We start from the raw sequence: 18506 nt of genomic DNA on the forward strand, positions 1-18506 counted from the left end.
AAGTGGAACCTGTCTGCTGTAACCCCGAATCATCTGATTGGGTCCAGAACAAAATCTTTCAAATCAGGTTCCAAATCAGTTCATTTCTTCCATCCCCAAAGTATGTGTTAAGTCCACGCTGTAAGGAAAACAGGAGGCTCAGCAGAGCTAGGATGAGAGTTCCACGGTGCCTGCAGATCCAGGGCCCCTTGGCCTCTGGCGTGCCTCGGAGCAGTCATTCTGGTGGGCGAGCAGGAAGAGAAACACCATGCGGTCTGGCAGCAAAGCCGGGGGCCCTGGCCGCCAGGCTGCCCCACAGTGCTGGGAGCAGGTGCTGTATATTTATACCGAGGTGATGAGAAGTGTCCCTGGAAGGTTTCTTTCTCCACATCTGGTAGCCAAGCTAAAAGTGCATGGATTACTATTTGGAATCTCGGAACTGAAAGGTGACGTTGGGCTTGAGGCGCCGGGGGGGGGGGGGGACCCTCACAGCTCTCTGCACGATGGTACTGCAGGGCCACCGCTGTTCCCCATCCCCACCCTCAGCCGCTAGTCTACCTACAGCTTCTGCTGAATGACTTCTTGGCTAGACACTGTCTTTTTTTTTTTTTAATTTTTAATGAAAATCTTTTTAAATTTTTAATATAAAAAAGTTTTAAATTGTATTCAAGTATAGTTGATTTACCGTGTTGTGTTAATTCCTTTTTTTTTTTAATTTATTTATTTTTGGCTGTGTTGGGTCTTCGTTGCTGTGCACGGGCTTTCTCTAGTTGCAGTGAGCAGGGGCTACTCTTCATTGCGGTGCACGGGCTTCTCATTGCGGTGGCTTCTCTTGTTGCGGAGCACAGGCTCTAGGTACGCAGGCTTCAGTAGTTGTGGCACGTGGGCTCAGTAGTTGTGGCTCGTGGGCTCTAGAGTGCAGGCTCAATAGTTGTGGCGCACGGGCTTAGTTGCTCCGCGGCATGTGGGATCTTCTTGGACCAGGGCTCGAACCCGTGTCCCCTGCATTGGCAGGCAGATTCTTAACCACTGCGCCACCAGGGAAGTCCCTTTGTTGTGTTAATTTCTGCTGTACAGCAAAGTGATTCAGTTGTACATATATATTCTTTTTCATATTCTTTTCCATTATGGTTTATCATAGGATGTTGAATATAGTTCCCTGTGCTATACAGTAGGACCTTGTTGTCTATCCATTCACTATATAATAGTTTGCACCTGCTAATCCCAAACTCCCAATCCATCCCTCCCCCACACCTCCGTCTCCCTTGGCAACCACAAGTCTGTTTTCTATGTCTGTGAGTCTGTTTCATAGATAAGTTCATTTGTAGATACTAAGTCTTAAACAGCTACGTTCCAAGTGAACCCTACCTGTCCCACCCTGTGTGGACCTCTCCTGATCCAGGAAAGGGAGTAAATGAAGAAGAAAACTGTCCCCAAATCGGTAGAATTCGAAGAGCCTCGTGCTTCTCCCCTGTCCACCCTGCCCGTGAATTCGGACGCCTCTAAACAGAACTGCCTTTGAGGTTTGGGTACCATTCTGGAAACAAGAGACTGGGGCTTGTTTCTCATCTGCAGTTTGCTGAGTTTGCAGCCCACAGATGCTTTCAACAATGACAGGGCAAGGAGGAAGGATGGCAGAGAGGCAGGGGTAGCAGGAAAGAGCAAAATTTACCATAGTATATAGTGGCACAGAATTGGCATGGTGAGGATTCAAGGGGAGACTAGAGTAGACCGCAGAGGTTAGCTGGGAACACAGGCTGGCTTGCTGACACCTTCTACTTAAGAGGCTGCAGAAACCGTGCGTGGACCATTTGCCAAGGGGCAGGGCCAGGGAGTAGCTGTGCTTCTGCAGTATCATCATGCAGCATCCCCACCAGGTGCCTGACATCGCCGCCAGCTGCTACACAACAGAGACGTTACCAGGGGGCCACACTACCAGATACACAGCCTCCCCACTCCTGACTTGTGGGCAATCACCTAAGGACATTGCCACTCTCTCCTCCCACCTCTGCGGGCTCTGGCTGCCAAGGGCACATAAGGACTGTAAAAGGAGAAGCTAGATCAGGAGGGGGAGGGGTCAGACTTGGGTTCTGTTAGCCAAATACAGTGGTTTTTTTCAATATGTATTTTATTTATGTATTTTGGCTGTGCTGGGTCTTAGTTGCAGCATGTGGGATCTTTTAGTTATGGCATACATGCGAGGTCTAGTTCCCCGAACAGGGTTCGAACCCCGGCCCCCTGCATTGGGAGCGCAGAGTCTTACCCACTGGACCACCAGGGAAGTGCCAGCAAAATACAGTGTTATTGATTTGTGACTGTGCATTTCAGACCTGGCACCTACTGTTTTACAAAACCGGAAGAATTCATTCAAAAAGAGCCTGGGCTCTAATCTCAGTATCTTCCAAAGCTCTGTCCCTCCAGGACTGGCCAGGTTACTTTTAACTTTCCTTGAAGCAAAAAGCAGATTTATTAAATATGGAATTTGTCCAAAACCACCTAAAATTTTTTTTAAACATCTGCAGAAGTCAGGAAAAAGAACACAGCTGCAGAGGTGCTGGTGCCGAAAAAGAACTTTGATTTTTATTGTGTGACCCGCAGTGTCTGGGAGGATGTGGAAGTAGAACCCAGGATCAGAAAGAAAATGTCCAAGGTCAAGACTGTGGACACCGAGATTCCTGTCCCTGTCCTAGAAGGCAGCATAGAGCCTAACACTTGTAGACCTTTAATGATCTCGCACGTGAGTTGGGGTAGATCTCTCAGATCCTTCCACATGGAGCATATGTAAGATCACACTATTATTATGTTAAAAGACCCCTTTTCTCTGAAAGATGAGAAGGGGATGGAATGAAGGGAATAAGAATGGACAGAAGACCTCCTCCTGCCACAGTTACATATTTTGCTGGCATGGGAGGAAGAGATTGAAAGCCAGTAACACATGATGAGCAGGCAGAGGAATGGAGGCGTGGTCCAGGATCGACCCAAGATTCCACCAAGGCATCTTTCTTCTTCCTTTTCTCAAAAGTGAAGGGCTCAGGGACTTCCCCGGTCGCACAGTGGTTAAGAATCCGCCTGCCAATGCAGGGGACACGGGTTCGATCCCTGGTCCAGGGACATCCCACATGCCGCAGAGCAACTAAGCCCGTGCGCCACAACTACTGAGCCTGTGCGCCACAACTACTGAAGCCTGTGTGCCCTAGACCCCGTGCGCCGCAACTACTGAGCCCGCGTGCTGCAGCTACTGGAGCCTGCACGCCTAGAGCCCGTGCTCCACAACAAGAGAAGCCACCGCAGTGAGAAGCCCGCGCGCTGCAACGAAGAGTAGCCCCTGCTCGCTGCAACTAGAGAAAGCCCGCACACAGCAACCAAGACCCAACGTAGCCAAAAATAAATAAATAAATTAATTAATTATTTTTTAAAAAGTAAAGGGCTCAGTCACATCGCTTATAGGGGATAGAATGCCTAGATGGAGAAGAAAAGTCATCTCTTCCCCCAGAGAGTTGTTCTACATTATGCTTAGACGTTCAGATTTCAGGAGATGTTTATAAAGGAGACTAACTCAGAAAATCTGAGCAGTAATCATGCATTAAACAAACCATTAAGTCTGTAGTTTCTCATCTCCGAGGTGCATATACTACTATCTACTTAATCTGTTTCACAAAGCTCTTTTTATTTTTATTTTATTTTATTTTTAAGTCTATAGCACTCAGTATTCCCAGGCAGTCTCCCATCCAAGCACTAACCAGGCCTGACCCTGCTTAGCTTCCGAGATCAGACGAGATTGGGTGCATTCAGGGTAGTATGGCCGTAGACCACAAGGCTCTTTTAAAAATCAAATTATGCAACAGATATAAAAAATATTTTAAAACTTGATAGTACTTTTTACATGTAAGGTGGCACTCACTGTTATTATTCTCACTTTCTAAATGTTGGAAGCGTTCATGGTTTTGGCCAGCTGTGTCAGGAGAGGTAGAATAAAAGAAACCGTTGTTGGGAGACTGTCACCCCAGTTCTGAACCTTACCTTTGGGGCTTTAAGTTGTATGGTGGTAATTCTATGCTCTTCAGTTTCTTTCCCCAGTGTGCATTTATGGCAATAGAAGTTGATTATTCCCAGAATTAGTTCTTATTCCTTTGAGTAATTTGGGTTTGGATACTGGAGAGTTACTCCCACCCAGTAGCCAGGACACAGAGTCCAAAGGCTTCAGGTCTCTCTGCACTAGCAATTTGATTCTTTGTCCAGTACCCATTGAGCTTCCATATGTTACCATGAGAGTTCCTGGGTTTGCTTGTGTTTCTTTAGTAAGTGCTTAAGGAGAATGGAGACCAAACCCCCATGGAGAAATATCTGCTTTTCCACTCTTATTACTCTCACCTAAAGGGTTTATTTAATTTCTAAATACCTCGCCAAAAATAAATATTTGGAGGCTGCACCATTTAGCAGAAATAAGGCAGATACACTCAGATGCCTCTCAAGCAAAGAATAACATTGGAAAGAGTTGATAGCAAAAAAAAAAAAATGCAGCTGTGAGCTACATAAAAACCTCTTTTAAATGGTGTATATTGTGGTTGATGAATCCCTACTAGGGGAAGATCGTCCTACTGGCTTTGTGAATTGAACTAGTCTTCCATGTTCATGGTGAGGTAACTTTTTATTGTGGTTAAAAAAACACATAACAGGTCCTACTGTGTAGCACAGGGAACTATATCCAGTCTCCTCGGATAAACGATAATGGAATGTAAAATAGTTAGCTAGTGGGAAGCAGCCGCATAGCACAGGGAGATCAGCTCGGTGCTTTGTGACCACCTAGAGGGGTGGGATAGGGAGGGTGGGAGGGAGGCTCGAGAGAGAGGGGATATGGGGACATATGTGTGCATATGGCTGATACACTTTGGTGTACAACAGAAACTAACACACACAAAAAAACAGATTATTGAAAAAAGAATGTATATATGTGTAAAACTGAGTCACTTTGCTGTACAGTAGAGACTGGCACAGCATTGTAAATCAACTATACTTCAATTTAAAAAAAACATGCATAACAGAAAATTTACCATCTTAACCATTTTTAAGCATATAGTTCAGTAGTGTTATAGTACATTCCCACTATTATGAAATAGATCTCCAGAACTTTCTCATCTTGCAAAACTAGAACTCTATACCCATTAAACACACGGTGATGTAACTTTTAAGAGCTTAGTATATTCAAGGTATTTGGAGGGACTCCTGGCCCTCCACTGCCTGCTGGGTCCGCAGAGGTGCAGTCAGAATGGACACGGCGTGGGCGCTGGGAGTCCCCTGAGGAGGCCCAGCACTGAGTGCTCAACTACTGGGTCCAGAAGTGCTAAGAATAATTGACAGAGAAAGAGATTCCCAAAATGCTGCTCTGTACCAGCACGCCTTGCTGAGGCAGCGGAAAGACACTGCTGAGAGTATGTGTCAGAAAGGCCCCGATGATCCTAGACTTGGGATGTGGGACAAGGAACATGGGCTGCCCTGAGGGATGCTGCATTCTCAGGGTACCTGGCTGCCGGCCGCAGCACTAGGCCACTTCCTAGGCTAGTGTGGCGTGTCAGTCCTCTGCTGTCATTAACTGAGGAAATCTATACTCTGTCAAAGGAATTGCAACTTGTATTTTTCTTCTGGTTACAAAGAACATGTTCCTTAAGGCCATTTTGAAATCATTAGAGTCATAAACAGCGGATGTGAGCTAAGATGCCAGCTCAAAGCATCTTGGCTCACCTGTCACCAGTTGAACTAGTTGGAGCATCTAAGATGATTTCCTAAATTAGCTACTGACTGTGGTCAGAGTGTCAGACATACAACTACATACAGAACTGTGTGATAGTAAATTTGTGTGATTTTAAGCCACTAAGTTTGGAGTAACTTGTTCAGCGTCGGTAGAAGGTAACGCAGTACAAGTAGGCATGATACTTTGAATACGTGTGATAAAACAAGGATAAATAACTATAGTTTGATTTATTTTTATTATTTATTTTCATTAATAAACCACAGACGAACCAGCTATTTGAAGCTTTTTAAAGTGATAAAGGAGTCTAAAGGCAGTGATAAATATGTCTTAGGTGCCCATCCTTTTCCTGCCATCAAAGAGGAAAAATGGGGACTTCTCTGGCAGTCCAGTGGTTAAGACTTCACCTTCCAATGCAGGGGGTGCGGGTTCGATCCCTGGTTGGGGGAGCTGAGATCCCACATGCCTCGTGGCTGAAAAACCAAGACATAAAAAAAAAAAAAGCAATATTGTAACAAATTCAATAAAGACTTTAAAAATAGTCCACATCAAAAAAATCTTTAAAAAAAAAAAAAAGAAGAGGAAAAAGGGTGTTTAGAATGAAAGTAAAGGCTATTAAGTGGTTCAAGGTGCAAGAGCAGTTTAAGAGGAATGGTGCTGTTATTTATTTTTTTAATTTACTTTATTGAAGTATAGTTGATTTACCATGTTGCGTTAATTTCTGCTGTACAGCAAAGTGATTCAGCTTTACATATATACATTCTTTTTCATATTCTTTTCCATTATGATCTATCACAGGATATTGAATATATGGGTGCTGTTATTTAGATTTGATTTTGATCAGCATGCTGAGACAGACACCTACTACCCCTTTCAGTGTACTTTTTTTTTTTTTTTGGCTGCGTTGGGTCTTCATTGCTGCACGCAGGCTTCCTCTAGTTGCAGTGAGCAGGGGCTACTCTTCGTTGTGGTGCGCAGGCTTCTCACTGTGGTGGCCTCTCCTGTTGCGGAGCACGGGCTCTAGGCGCGTGGGCTTCAGTAGTTGTGGCTCGCGGGCTCTAGAGCACAGGCTCAGTAGTTGTGGCGCACGGGCTTAGTTGCTCTGCGGCATGTGGGATCTTCCCGGAATGGGGCTCGAATTCATGTCGCCTGCATTGGCAGGCGGATTCCCAACCACGGCGCCACCAGGGAAGTGCTTGGTGTACTTTTAAAGCCATGTAATGTCACAGCCTAAGATTTAGTGTTCACAAAAAGGAAAATAGGTCCAATAGCACAGCACTTCCAAATTGTTGGGCATGCCTTGGACTGAATTCTCATGTATTATATTACCAACCTGTTCCATTCTGCTTCAGTAAGGATCAATCCTGGTCTTAACATTTTTTTAAGTATTTGAGAGATTTAGCTGAAACTGCTGCCTTTAAGAGAAATCTCACATAATTTATTTCTACTTCAGCCTCAGGAATTGTCAAAACAAGAAAATACATATTTTCCCATTTGATTATTAGCCCTATATTTGTTTACATATTTTTTTATTTATCAATCTATTTCAATAAGAGGCTCTTAAAAGACTCAGGTTTGGATGATCTAAAGGATTTCTATTTTTGGAGTAGATTTTGCTGTCTCCTCTTGATAATTAATTTGCCTCCTCAAAAATAACCATAATTTCTTTGTGAACAAGGTAATGTTTTTCTGAATTTGTATTGCAGTTTACACCTAATGTGTTGCTTTTTTTCCCTGCGTCTCTCAAAATAATATTGAAAAGAATCAATCCATTTAAAACTAAATGGTTATCAAGCATATACCCATGATGATAAGTGATAACTAAATTATGAGGAAGGAAAACTGTGGTTTCTGCTTGGGTTGTTGGTCTTCTCTTTCTTACTGCGTATACCTAGATCAGTCTTCCACTTACTGTAAATTAGAGTTCAAGCTTTACATCTTTTCAGTAAAGAGGAATGAATATATACTTTTTATTTTTACACCCAAACAGTTGCCCCTGATGACCCCAGCAGAAAAATAGATGGCGATACCATTATTTTTTCAAACGTTCAAGAAAGATCAAGTGCGGTGTATCAGTGTAATGCCTCTAACGAATATGGATATTTACTGGCAAATGCATTTGTAAATGTCCTGGGTAAGCTCTCCCTTTATTAAAGACATGGCAAATTAAATTAATGACCGCTGTTGTTTTTCATTCATTCAGCAGAAATATATTAAACATCTACTAGGCAGTGGCACGGAACTTGGAGCTGTAAGGGATATACAAGGATGGATAAGATAACAAACCTTGCCCTAAAGGAAATTACAGTCTGGCCTTAACGTTCTTTCATAACATGGTTTTTACAAAGGCAAATTCCTCATTGTAGAGATAATCAGAGAGGCTGCTCTGTTCATAGACAGTTACATTGTGTCAAACCCCTCAAAAGGAAAAGGGCATGGGTGGGCTCTTCCTAACTGAATGTGACTGCTTGTTCCATCCTTACAAACTGACAAGCTGAATGACAATTTCATGATTCTGATTTTTGAAAGTAAGTCATTAATCATAATGTTTGGCCGTGACCTAAGTCACAGATGTACATTTATTTATCGATTCATAATAATATGTTTAGAAAACGGTGACATAAACATATTCTGAAAGGGTTGGGTTTATGTGAACATGGTATTTCTCATGTGGGACAAAACTACTAAAATACCAAATTTGTTAAGAATTTATGTGAGAGTTGTTTTCATGATGCCGGGGAATTATATTTCACCTCTGTAAGTGGAGTAGGTTCCCTTTCAAACAAAATTAGGGTCAGGAAGCCAACCAATATGTGGTATATTTTCCTTCATGCTTGAAATGAAGGTCAGTAAATCACAGGAAGAGCTGAGCCATTAAGGTGTTGGTGGAGGGAGAGGAAGCAGTTTTGATTCTGGTGCTGTTTTGAGTCATCAGCATTCTGCCTTTTTTCTGCCGGCTTGGATGTTCGCCACCACTCCCCCCCCCCAACCCCCATTATTACCCCGAGGTTCTGATGGGTCAGTCATCCAACAAAAGTGTATTTGGCCATTATTTTTTGTGCCAGACACTGTGCTGGTTTATGGGGAGAAAACAATAAAAAGTCCCATTCCCTGCCTGCAAGGAACTCACAGTGTAGTTGGAGATATAGATAAAGAAATCAGTTATTAAAATACTGTGCCTGATTAAGATGTAGGACGTGAGGCAGAGGGAGGAAACTTGTATTTTTCCACTTTGAGTGACCGGCAGGGTCATACTTGCCTGAGAACATAAGGGGAGAGATACATTGGCTGTGCCTTAACATGAATTCTAATGGCCTGAAAAAAAATACAATAAAATACGGGTGGGCCTAAGTGTTTATTTTATTTTAATATTTACTTTACCTTTCCAAAATATTTTTAGCTGAGCCACCACGAATCTTTACGTCTGCAGACACACTCTATCAAGTCATTGCAAACAGGCCTGCTTTACTAGACTGTGCCTTCTTTGGGTCTCCTCTACCTACCATCGAGTGGTAAGTAGTGGCCATATCTGTTTGTCATATTTACATTTGCCAAAGCCTTCAAATTTCTCAATATGTGGGGTTTTAGAGAACAGACAGGAAAAAGGCAGTGCAGAAGCCATCATCCTATTAATTATTAAATGTATTCACAAATATTTATTAACAACTCACTCTGTGGTAAATATTGTCACATGGATGATCTCTTCGGCAGCACGCTTTGTCCATCCCAGAGGGATATGTAAATGTTTTTGAAAGAAATTAAAGTGGCTGTATTTTACAGTGCTACGGACATCACCCGGGACGTCATGAATGATGGCTAGAGGGACGGGTTGGGGGACATTCCTTGATAATAAAATATCATTTGGGGCAGACACAGGGTCCATAGCTTAAAAAACAGAATTTGTTATTACCAGTGTTCCTCTCCCACTGAGTGTCCTGGCTTGGATCCAGCCAAGCTCCCCTGTATCCTTTCACTCCCTCTTTATTTTTTTAATTTTATTTATTTATTTATTTATTTTTGGCTGCGTTGGGACTTCGTTGCAGTGCGTGGGCTTCTCATTCCGGTGGCTTCTCTTGTTGCAGAGCAGGGGCTCTAGGCATGCAGGCTTCAGTAGTTGTGGCACTCGGGCTCAATAGTTGTGGCTCGCGGTCTCTAGAGCGCAGGCTCAGTAGTTGTGGCGCACTGGCTTAGCTGCTCCGTGGCATGTGGGATCTTCCCAGACCAGGGCTACAACCCGTGTCCCTTGCATTGGCAGGCGGATTCTTAACCACTGCGCCACCAGGGAAGCCCATACAGCCAAGCTCCCCTGTATCCTTTCACTCCCTCTTTAGACCATCCCTTTTCACGTACCACTCGTGGTATCAGTCCTGCTCATCCTCCCAGCTTTCTTTAGCATGAGCTGAAAGAGACAAGGCCAAGAGAGGCAGCAGCTCAGAAAGAATGAGTGAAAGAAAATTGGAACATTCATTTATGGATTGTCTATCAGGTGCCAGACACTATGTGGGGCTCCACTTGCTGGTGTGAGATTAAAGCCAGGTGTAGGATTAAAGCCCAAACACGGATGCTTGTGCAGAAAATTTCCTAGCAAAGGAGATGGATTAATGCTTAGTTTCACACGGCTTTTCATCCATCCTCACTTCTCCTGTCTGACACTAACCTGGAAGCTCAATGTGGACATACTTTACATGCATACTTTCCTCTTCTCCTTCCCTGAATGTTTTCCTATTTATACTCTCAAAAGTACAACCCTTGTAACCTTGAAGTCAAAATCTCTTTAGAATTGTAATGTGTAGATGGAGTTACAGACACATCACAGTAGGAGGGAAAGGTCAAAAAGAGCAGTCTTCATTGTGTCTATTTTATTACTTATTAGAGATAAAATAGGTAATAATGTGTTTATTAAGTTATGAATCTCTTATAATGAAAATTACAAATTCAGTGTTTTGTATTGTCATCCTAATTCTTCAAGCACCATTTATCGCTGAATTCTCCAGTTTGACATCTGTCTTTGCATTAACCCCCCCGATTTACAAGCATGCAATATGCTTGTGCAGATTCCAAACGTCTCTGACCTTGATACTGTAATGCAGATCGTGTGGTGTGTTGGACCTTGAACAGGGTATTTCATGTTTGACTTCAAATTATAATATTTTTATTCCTCTTTGTGATCATTTTCATAATGAAGGTTTAAAGGCGCTAAAGGGAGTGCTCTTCATGAAGATATCTATGTTTTACATGAAAATGGAACTTTGGAAATTCCTGTGGCCCAGAAGGACAGTACGGGAACTTATACATGTGTTGCAAGGAATAAGTTAGGAATGGCGAAGAATGACATTCACTTAGAGATCAAAGGTGAGGCAGAGGTGACAAACATTTTTTCAGTATTCTGAGACTTTGAGCAAATTCTCCAGCTTTTTAAAAAAAATTTTCTTTATTGAAGTATAGTTGATTTACAATGTTGTGTTAATTTCTGCTGTACAGCAAAGTGATTCAGTTATACATATATGCATTCTTTTTCATATTCTTTTCCATTATGGTTTATCACAGGATACAGAATATAGTTCCCTGTGCTATACAGTAGGACCTTGTTGTTTATCCATTTTATATATAATAGTTTGCATCTGCTAACCCCAAACTCCCAATCCATCCCTCCCCCACCCTCCTTCCCCCTTGGCAACCACAAGTCTGTCCTCTGTGTCTTGATTCTGTTAAATTCTCCAACTTTGGCAGTGGATAACAGTAACTTTCCATTTCAGATCCAACGAGGATCATTAAACAGCCTGAATATGCAGTGGTGCAAAGAGGGAGCACGGTGTCCTTTGAATGCATAGTGAAACACGATCACACTTTAATCCCCACCGTCACGTGGCTGAAGGACCACGGGGAGCTGCCCAGTGACGGAAGGTATTTGAAGACAATTTCTTTCCTTTCTCTTCCTTCTCTCTTTAAGCTGCTCTTGAAGTAAAGGTTTATTGTACAGTAACTTAATGGTTATGTTTTTAAAGTTTCTGAAGTCTGCTCTCTCTCCAAAGTAGATATACATTTTCTCTTCATGCTATAGAATATTTGGACCTAAAAAGGTATCAAGTTATAGAAATAAGACCCTGAGAATGTTTGTCTATCTTTGTGTTGGTCTCCTGTGTAATTCAGGATGTGAAAAACCTTTCAGGTCTTGAACAACATCCATTGTTTTCTAACTTGTACAGTGCACTCTCAACAGATGTTTTCATTCCCATTTTACAAATAAGCAGAAATACGATCTCTTTAATCATCAGAGTGAGCCTGAATCTTCATCAGTGTTTTACAGGACACTAGTTTTTATTTGGATGGGGAGTTTTCATTTTACCTAAAGCGAGTAGAAGGAGGAGAAGAAAAAAAAACAGGTAAAGAATTTGAAAGCGTCTGAGCACATTGCATTCCTTTAGCTTGGTATGAAAGAAAGGTCATGCCCATTTTCCAGGTGAGGCTCTTGATTTGTCAAAGTACGCAGAGTCAAAGACGAGAATTTTAGCTGATCCAGAGGGGCTACAAGCATCACCCCGACGGGAAGGAGTGTTGTCTGCTGGTAGAAATGGTTTCTGTGGCTTCTTTCAACTATGCCCAAATGGTGCCCTGTTGCTTGTAAATCGCCCTTAAAAGAACTATGTGGGAATTTGGGATTAAGGATACACACTACTATATATAAAATAAACAACAAGGACCTACTGTATAGCACAGGGAACTATATTCAATAGCCAGTAATAACCTATCATGGAAAAGAATCTGAAAAAGAGTATTATATATATATATATAAAACTGAATCACTTTGCTGTATACCTGAAACATTGTAAATCAACTATAGTTTGATTAAAAAATAATAATAATATCAAATTATTTTAAAATACACACTTTGTTAGAAATTGAGCCGGATAAGTGGTAGTGGCAGAAGCCTAGGAAAGCCGTCTATTCAGGGTAACTGGAGCTGCCCCCAGCTCAGCTCTAGATGCCCCTGGTCTCAAGGAAGCTCCTAAAACTCCAGAGGCGTGGTTGAAAGCCATCAGACTAAATGACTTGACATCATTTCTAACCCAAGCTTCTCACTCTTTCAAAATGTTTTCCAACTTTAATCATTATCAAAGTGGCCTGTATTGTGTAGGATTTTAGCTCTAATGTGCTGCAAATCTTTATCATCTTTCCCTTTTACCAAGTTCACAGTTGCTTTCATGCCAGGAAAACCGTCATTGGGTGTGGTGGGATGTCCATTCCAGCCGCTTTGAGCATGTGCTAATTACAGGTTCACTGTCGACAAGGACCATTTGGTGGTCGCTGATGTCAGTGATGATGATGGTGGGACCTACACATGTGTGGCCAACACAACTCTGGACAGCGTTTCGGCCAGTGCTGTGCTCAGCGTCGTCGGTAAGAGCTAGAACACATACAGCACAACTGGCTGCCCTGTTTTAGGTTGAAAGGAGAAATTGTCAGTAGTAACTGTTTGCTTGTTACAGTTTTAGCATTTTATAGGTGAGTTAAATACCCACATCTTTCTTCTTTGAAAGATGCCTTTGAGGCAGTAATTTCAGTATGAATGTACTCTGTAGCAGCACTGCAGTAAAATGGTGGTTAAGCACATTAGTGATATTTTTATGAGAAAACTGGGGGAAATGATCTACCGCTATTTAAAATCGAAGGGGCTTTCCCCCTATGTTGTTACTGCATGTTCATCAATGCTGTGTCTCACAGCTAAGCGTAAGGCTCAGTTTTATAATCTCAATCATGCTCAGTCTTTGTCTTCGTGTGCTATCTTATATCTGTCCACTACTAATTTTGATTAAACTCCTTTATATTACTGTCCTTTCTAGCTCCTACTCCAACTCCAGCTCCCATTTACGGTAAACTAATATGAGTCCTTTTCTCCGTTTTCTTTCAAACAATTTCACATGTACAGAAGAAGTCCCTTACTTTCTTTTCTCTATCATGTCATTGTGTTTCTTTAAGGAAAAGGGCTCTGTCAGGTGTTCTGCCGTGTTGTCCATTTACTGCTATAAATCATTTCTTCATTATAACTCTGGAACTTTTCACTGAATATATTGCCACTCGCTTCCAAGTATTTCATATGTTACTGCAAAGTCATTTCATTTGCTAAAAGTCCCTCTTTGACAGCATTTCCTTGTAAAGTAGCATAGTGCTTTTTCAAAAGCTATCGTCCATATTTTACAGACTGAAAAAGCAATTTCAAATATCATTCCACAACTTAGGTTTTCATTTCAATCTATTAAAAGTTGTTCTGGAAAACTAAATGTTGTTTGGGGATTCCATTTTCAAGAAATTTACATAGGAAAACAGTGGATGCTTAGTACAACATTTGAACTTTCTATCAAAGAAAACCACCAACTCACTGTGTTCACAGAAGATAAATCACTAAAGACAGACGAAAAGGAGGACACTTTCATGTCGCATGATTTTTCTGAGTCGGGAAGTTAAATCATTTTTTTTCCTGAAATCTTTTTGATTAAAGAACCCTCATGTTTATTCAACATATAAATACAAAAATTAATTTTGTGGTGAAAACTCAGCTGGATGTTACATAGTATTATGAATTATGCTATAGAAGACCTGTCCTTTGTAGACATTTACTGCTTCTTTACTGGTAGGAAAGAAGTGCTCATATTTTTCTATGGCCTCTGGTTCCCCCAAGAGCCAGAGTTACTGCCAAGAGCAAGGTCAGGAAAAGACCCAGGGGGAACATTAACTCTCTAGATCTCAGAAGCACCATTAGAAGAGGCAGACATGCTCCTCAGACACCTTCATCCCAACAGGCATCTGTACCCTGGTGTCCTCTGAGAATAAACACACCTCCCTGTGTGCCTGACGGACTTGTACTGAGCATCCACATAAGGTTGCATGCCGAGGGCTACCTGCATAGCATCAATTTTAGAATTCCCTTAAAAATATAAATATTCTTCAGGTGCCCCCAAATCTGTAATTTAGCATGTTTCAGAAAGAACACTTGCATCTTCTTTTAATAGTATGTACATTTGCCTGTATTTGTTTTTCAGCATTTCCTATTCTCTGTTTCCCATTTATTAGAAATTCAGCTTCCGTATTATTTTTTCTGTTTGTGCTCCTCTATGTTTATGAGAAGACACGCACTGAGAGTGCTGGAGAACCATACATGTCCTCCCCTGGCTTTGGTGACAAGGGATTTAGTTTCATTTCAAAGAGAAGCAAGCAGAGCTCATTGAGGGGTTCTCTTGGGTGTGCGTGTGTGTTCCCAGCAGCCTCAGCTGTTTTCATTTCCTTTCAGTTGCATGCTCACTGGCCATTACGTGTGCTGTGTCTTTAAGAGTCCCCTCCGAGAATAGTATCATGAGTAAAGGAGAACCTCCTAAGGTCCGGTGGTTAACTATGATGTGTGTGTTTGGTCTACAGATGTCCCAAGTCCTCCCTTTGATTTAGAATTGACGGATCAACTAGACAGGAGTGTTCAGCTGTCATGGACCCCAGGCGATGACAACAATAGCCCTATTACAAGTATGTGGTGTCATTTGCTTTTTCACTGATAAACTTAATGATTATTTTCAAAGCACTGTATCCCATGTAATTGAAATTCCTTGCAAAAGATATTTGCTGGCATTCTCTGCTTCGTTTCTAATAGAACCAAAACATTTATTTATGTTCTGTTATTCAGAGCTGGAGTTATTCCTGGTTACAACTTCTGGTTTGGGACACTAATTAATTGCTGAAGATGTTAATTAAGCAAATACACTATCGTTTTGTGTTTAAGATCCATTAGAATCACCTTCAATTTCTACCACAGTAGGAAGATGTATTGCAAGTTATTCATTTTGCCCATTAATATGGGACAAAACAATAGAAGGACCAGTCTAGCTATTAGGAAATTGAGACTTGGTGAGTAAAGTGACTTTTCAAACCCACAGTTGGTAACAGAACTGGGCGTAGACATCAGGTCTCTTTCTTTCCATTAGCCCTGGCTACAAAGTGGCACAGTCACCAATGTCACCTCCTCACCTTGATGACATCAGCCTAGAGAATAAAATCAGGTGAGGGACCATGCCATAAGGGTACTGGAAGAGCTTAGTAAAATTAGACTATAGATAAGCTTATTAGTTTTAAAACCAAAAAGATACTTAAGAGAGTAGACACAAGTCTGTAATATATTACTACCTTCAGGTATATACTGCAGGAAGACTAAATTCCTTTCCGATGATGACCTAAGATACTGCTGAAGTGACATGTGTGTTGATTTATTGCACCTGCTGGTAAAGCAGACTAGATCCAATGAAATTAAACAAAAGCGTCCTCTCTATCTTGTGTTCTTTGGCGGTATTCCTTTCTCAGTGGAGTTTTTGGTCCTTGATCAGAACACGTATTCATTCATGCTGAATCTTCCAGTCAATTCAGTACATTAGCCAGATTTAGCTGGTGAGGATGCTTGGAGACTCTTTTTACCCATGTTAAAATGATACCATTAGATTTCAAGGCATTTCTACTCTTTTGTTTGTTCGTTCATTCATTCAACAGACATTTACTGAGTACCTATTATGTACCAGGCATTCTTCTAAAACAAAACAGTCAAAAATCTCTGCCCATATGAAGTTTATATTTTAATTGAGGACACAAATAAGATAAAATTAATATGTGTTATGTTATTGTGTATAATGTCATTATATATGTATATATGTGTGTAAATATATATATATATGTATACGCACACACGCACACACACACACACACTACTCAGATCTCCTTTTAAGAAAGAACCCACTACAAGGAATGTCAGCAACAGGCTGCATCTGCTGCCCCCTCCCTAGGGATCAGCTGCAGCGTTCCCGTGAGGCCCCTCTCTTCCTGAGCTAGTCCAGGGACTGAGCACAGCGAGGGTCCTAGATTCAGCCATGCCTCCTGCAGAACTTCACTCTGGGGCTCCTTGCTGACCTGGCTGAATCTATCTGTATTGGAGTCTGAGGCTTTTTCCACACACACCTCCTTCCCCTCTCCTTTCTCAGAGGTCAGACCTGCATTACGGTCTGAAGATCTTCCCTGCCGTCTCCTGCTTTCTCGCTCTTTTATCTTCCATGGACTCTTCCCCAAATAAATCTCCTACACATTTAGTTCTGTCTCTGCATCTGCTTCCAAGAGGAGTCAAACACACATATATCTATACACGTGGTTATGTGTGTGTCCATGTTTAGGCCATGCAAAGAACAAAGCAGGAGAAGGAGAGTAAAGAATATGAGGGTCAGGGGTATAATTACAAACAGGGTGGTCAGGAAAGGCTACCTTAAGAAGGTAAGATTCCTATGGAAAACAGTATGGAGGTTCCTTAAAAAACTGAAAATAGAGTTACCAGGTGATCCAGCAATCCCACCCCTGGGCATATATCCAGAAAAAATGAAAGCTCTAATTCAAAAAGATACATGCATCCCAAAGTTCATAGTGGCACTATTTACAATAGCCGAGACACAGAAGCGACCTAAGTGTCCATCAACACATGAATGGATAAAGAAGATGTGGTACATATATACAGTGGAAAACTACTCAGCCATAAAAAAGAATGAAATCATGCCATTTGCAGCAACATGAATGGACCTAGAAAGTATCATAGTAAGTGAAGTAAGATGGAGAAAGACAAATATTATATGATATCACTTATATGTGGAATCTAATAAATAGTGCAGATGAACTAATTTATAAAATAAAAATAGACTCATAGACATAGAAAACAAACTTATGGTTACCAAAGGGGAAGGGGGGGGAGGAATAAATTAGGAATTTGGGATTAACAGATGTGCACTACCATATATAAAATAGATAAACAAGGATTTACTTGTATAGCACAGGGAGCTATATTCGATATATTGTAATAAACTATAAAGGAAAAGAATGGGGAAAAAGAATATAGTTATATACATCTATTTATGTATAACCAAATCACTTTGTTATACACCTGAAATTAACACAATATTGTGAATCAACTATACTCCAATTAAAAAAATAATAAATTTTAAAAAAGAAGGTAACATTTGAGTATGTCAATAAAGACATGAGGAGGGAGGTAGTGAACGCACTATGCAGTTAACTGAAGGAAGACCTTTCCAGGGAGAGCAAGAAAAACAGCAAAGGCCCTGAGACAGGAGCATGTCTCTCGGAAGCCACTGTGGCTGGCTAGAGTGAAATGAACAAGAAGAAGTGAAGTAGGAGAGAAGGTCAAAGAGGCAAAGAGTTGGTGGGTGGAGTTGGATGTGCACTGTGCAGGGCCTTGTAGGCCCTTGTAGGGGTTGGGAAGGAATTGGAGGGATTTAAGTAGAGCAGTGGTCCCCAGTCTTTTTGGCACCAGGGACTAGCTTCGTGGAAGCCAGTTTTTCCATGGAGGGGGAGAGGGAGGATGGTTCAGGCGGTAATGTGAGCCATGGTTCAGGCAGTAATGCAAGCGATGGTTCAGGTGGTAATGCAAGCGATGGGGAGCGGCAGATGAAGCTTCACTCGCTCGCCTAACAAGCCTAACAAGCCACGGACCAGTATGGGTCCACAGCCCGGGTGTTGGGGACCCCTGAAGTAGAGGAGTGGATCACACTGGCTATTGTATTGAAAATGGTCTAGAGAGGAACAAGAGGGAGGATGGGGAGACCGGGCAGAACTACAGTTCTCAAACCATGTGTTGAAATACCATACAGAACCTCAGCAAACCTCAGGGGTGCCTTCGGATATTAAGTTTTTGATTTTTAAATTTCGGTTTTTATTTTTTTATTTTTTTTTTGGCTGCGTTGGGTCTTCGTTG

General features: G+C 41.7%; 1 protein-coding gene and 1 pseudogene across 2 annotated transcripts in view; one reads left to right on the forward strand and one right to left on the reverse strand.

Moving 5' to 3' along the window:
• The window catches only part of NRCAM (neuronal cell adhesion molecule), a 245235-nt gene that overhangs the window by 190534 nt on the left and 36195 nt on the right, over positions 1-18506 (forward strand). For both annotated transcript variants that reach the window (XM_061197587.1, XM_061197588.1), the window contains exons 12-17: positions 7716-7859; positions 9126-9237; positions 10911-11077; positions 11482-11629; positions 12999-13123; positions 15137-15238. In XM_061197587.1, the coding sequence (XP_061053570.1) occupies positions 7716-7859; positions 9126-9237; positions 10911-11077; positions 11482-11629; positions 12999-13123; positions 15137-15238 (798 nt within the window). The remainder of the gene's footprint in view (positions 1-7715; positions 7860-9125; positions 9238-10910; positions 11078-11481; positions 11630-12998; positions 13124-15136; positions 15239-18506) is intronic.
• Positions 3671-3789, reverse strand: LOC133097088 (5S ribosomal RNA; annotated as a pseudogene).

Source organism: Eubalaena glacialis, chromosome 8 (genome assembly GCF_028564815.1).
Source record: "Eubalaena glacialis isolate mEubGla1 chromosome 8, mEubGla1.1.hap2.+ XY, whole genome shotgun sequence".
NCBI classification, from domain to species: Eukaryota; Metazoa; Chordata; class Mammalia; order Artiodactyla; family Balaenidae; genus Eubalaena; species Eubalaena glacialis.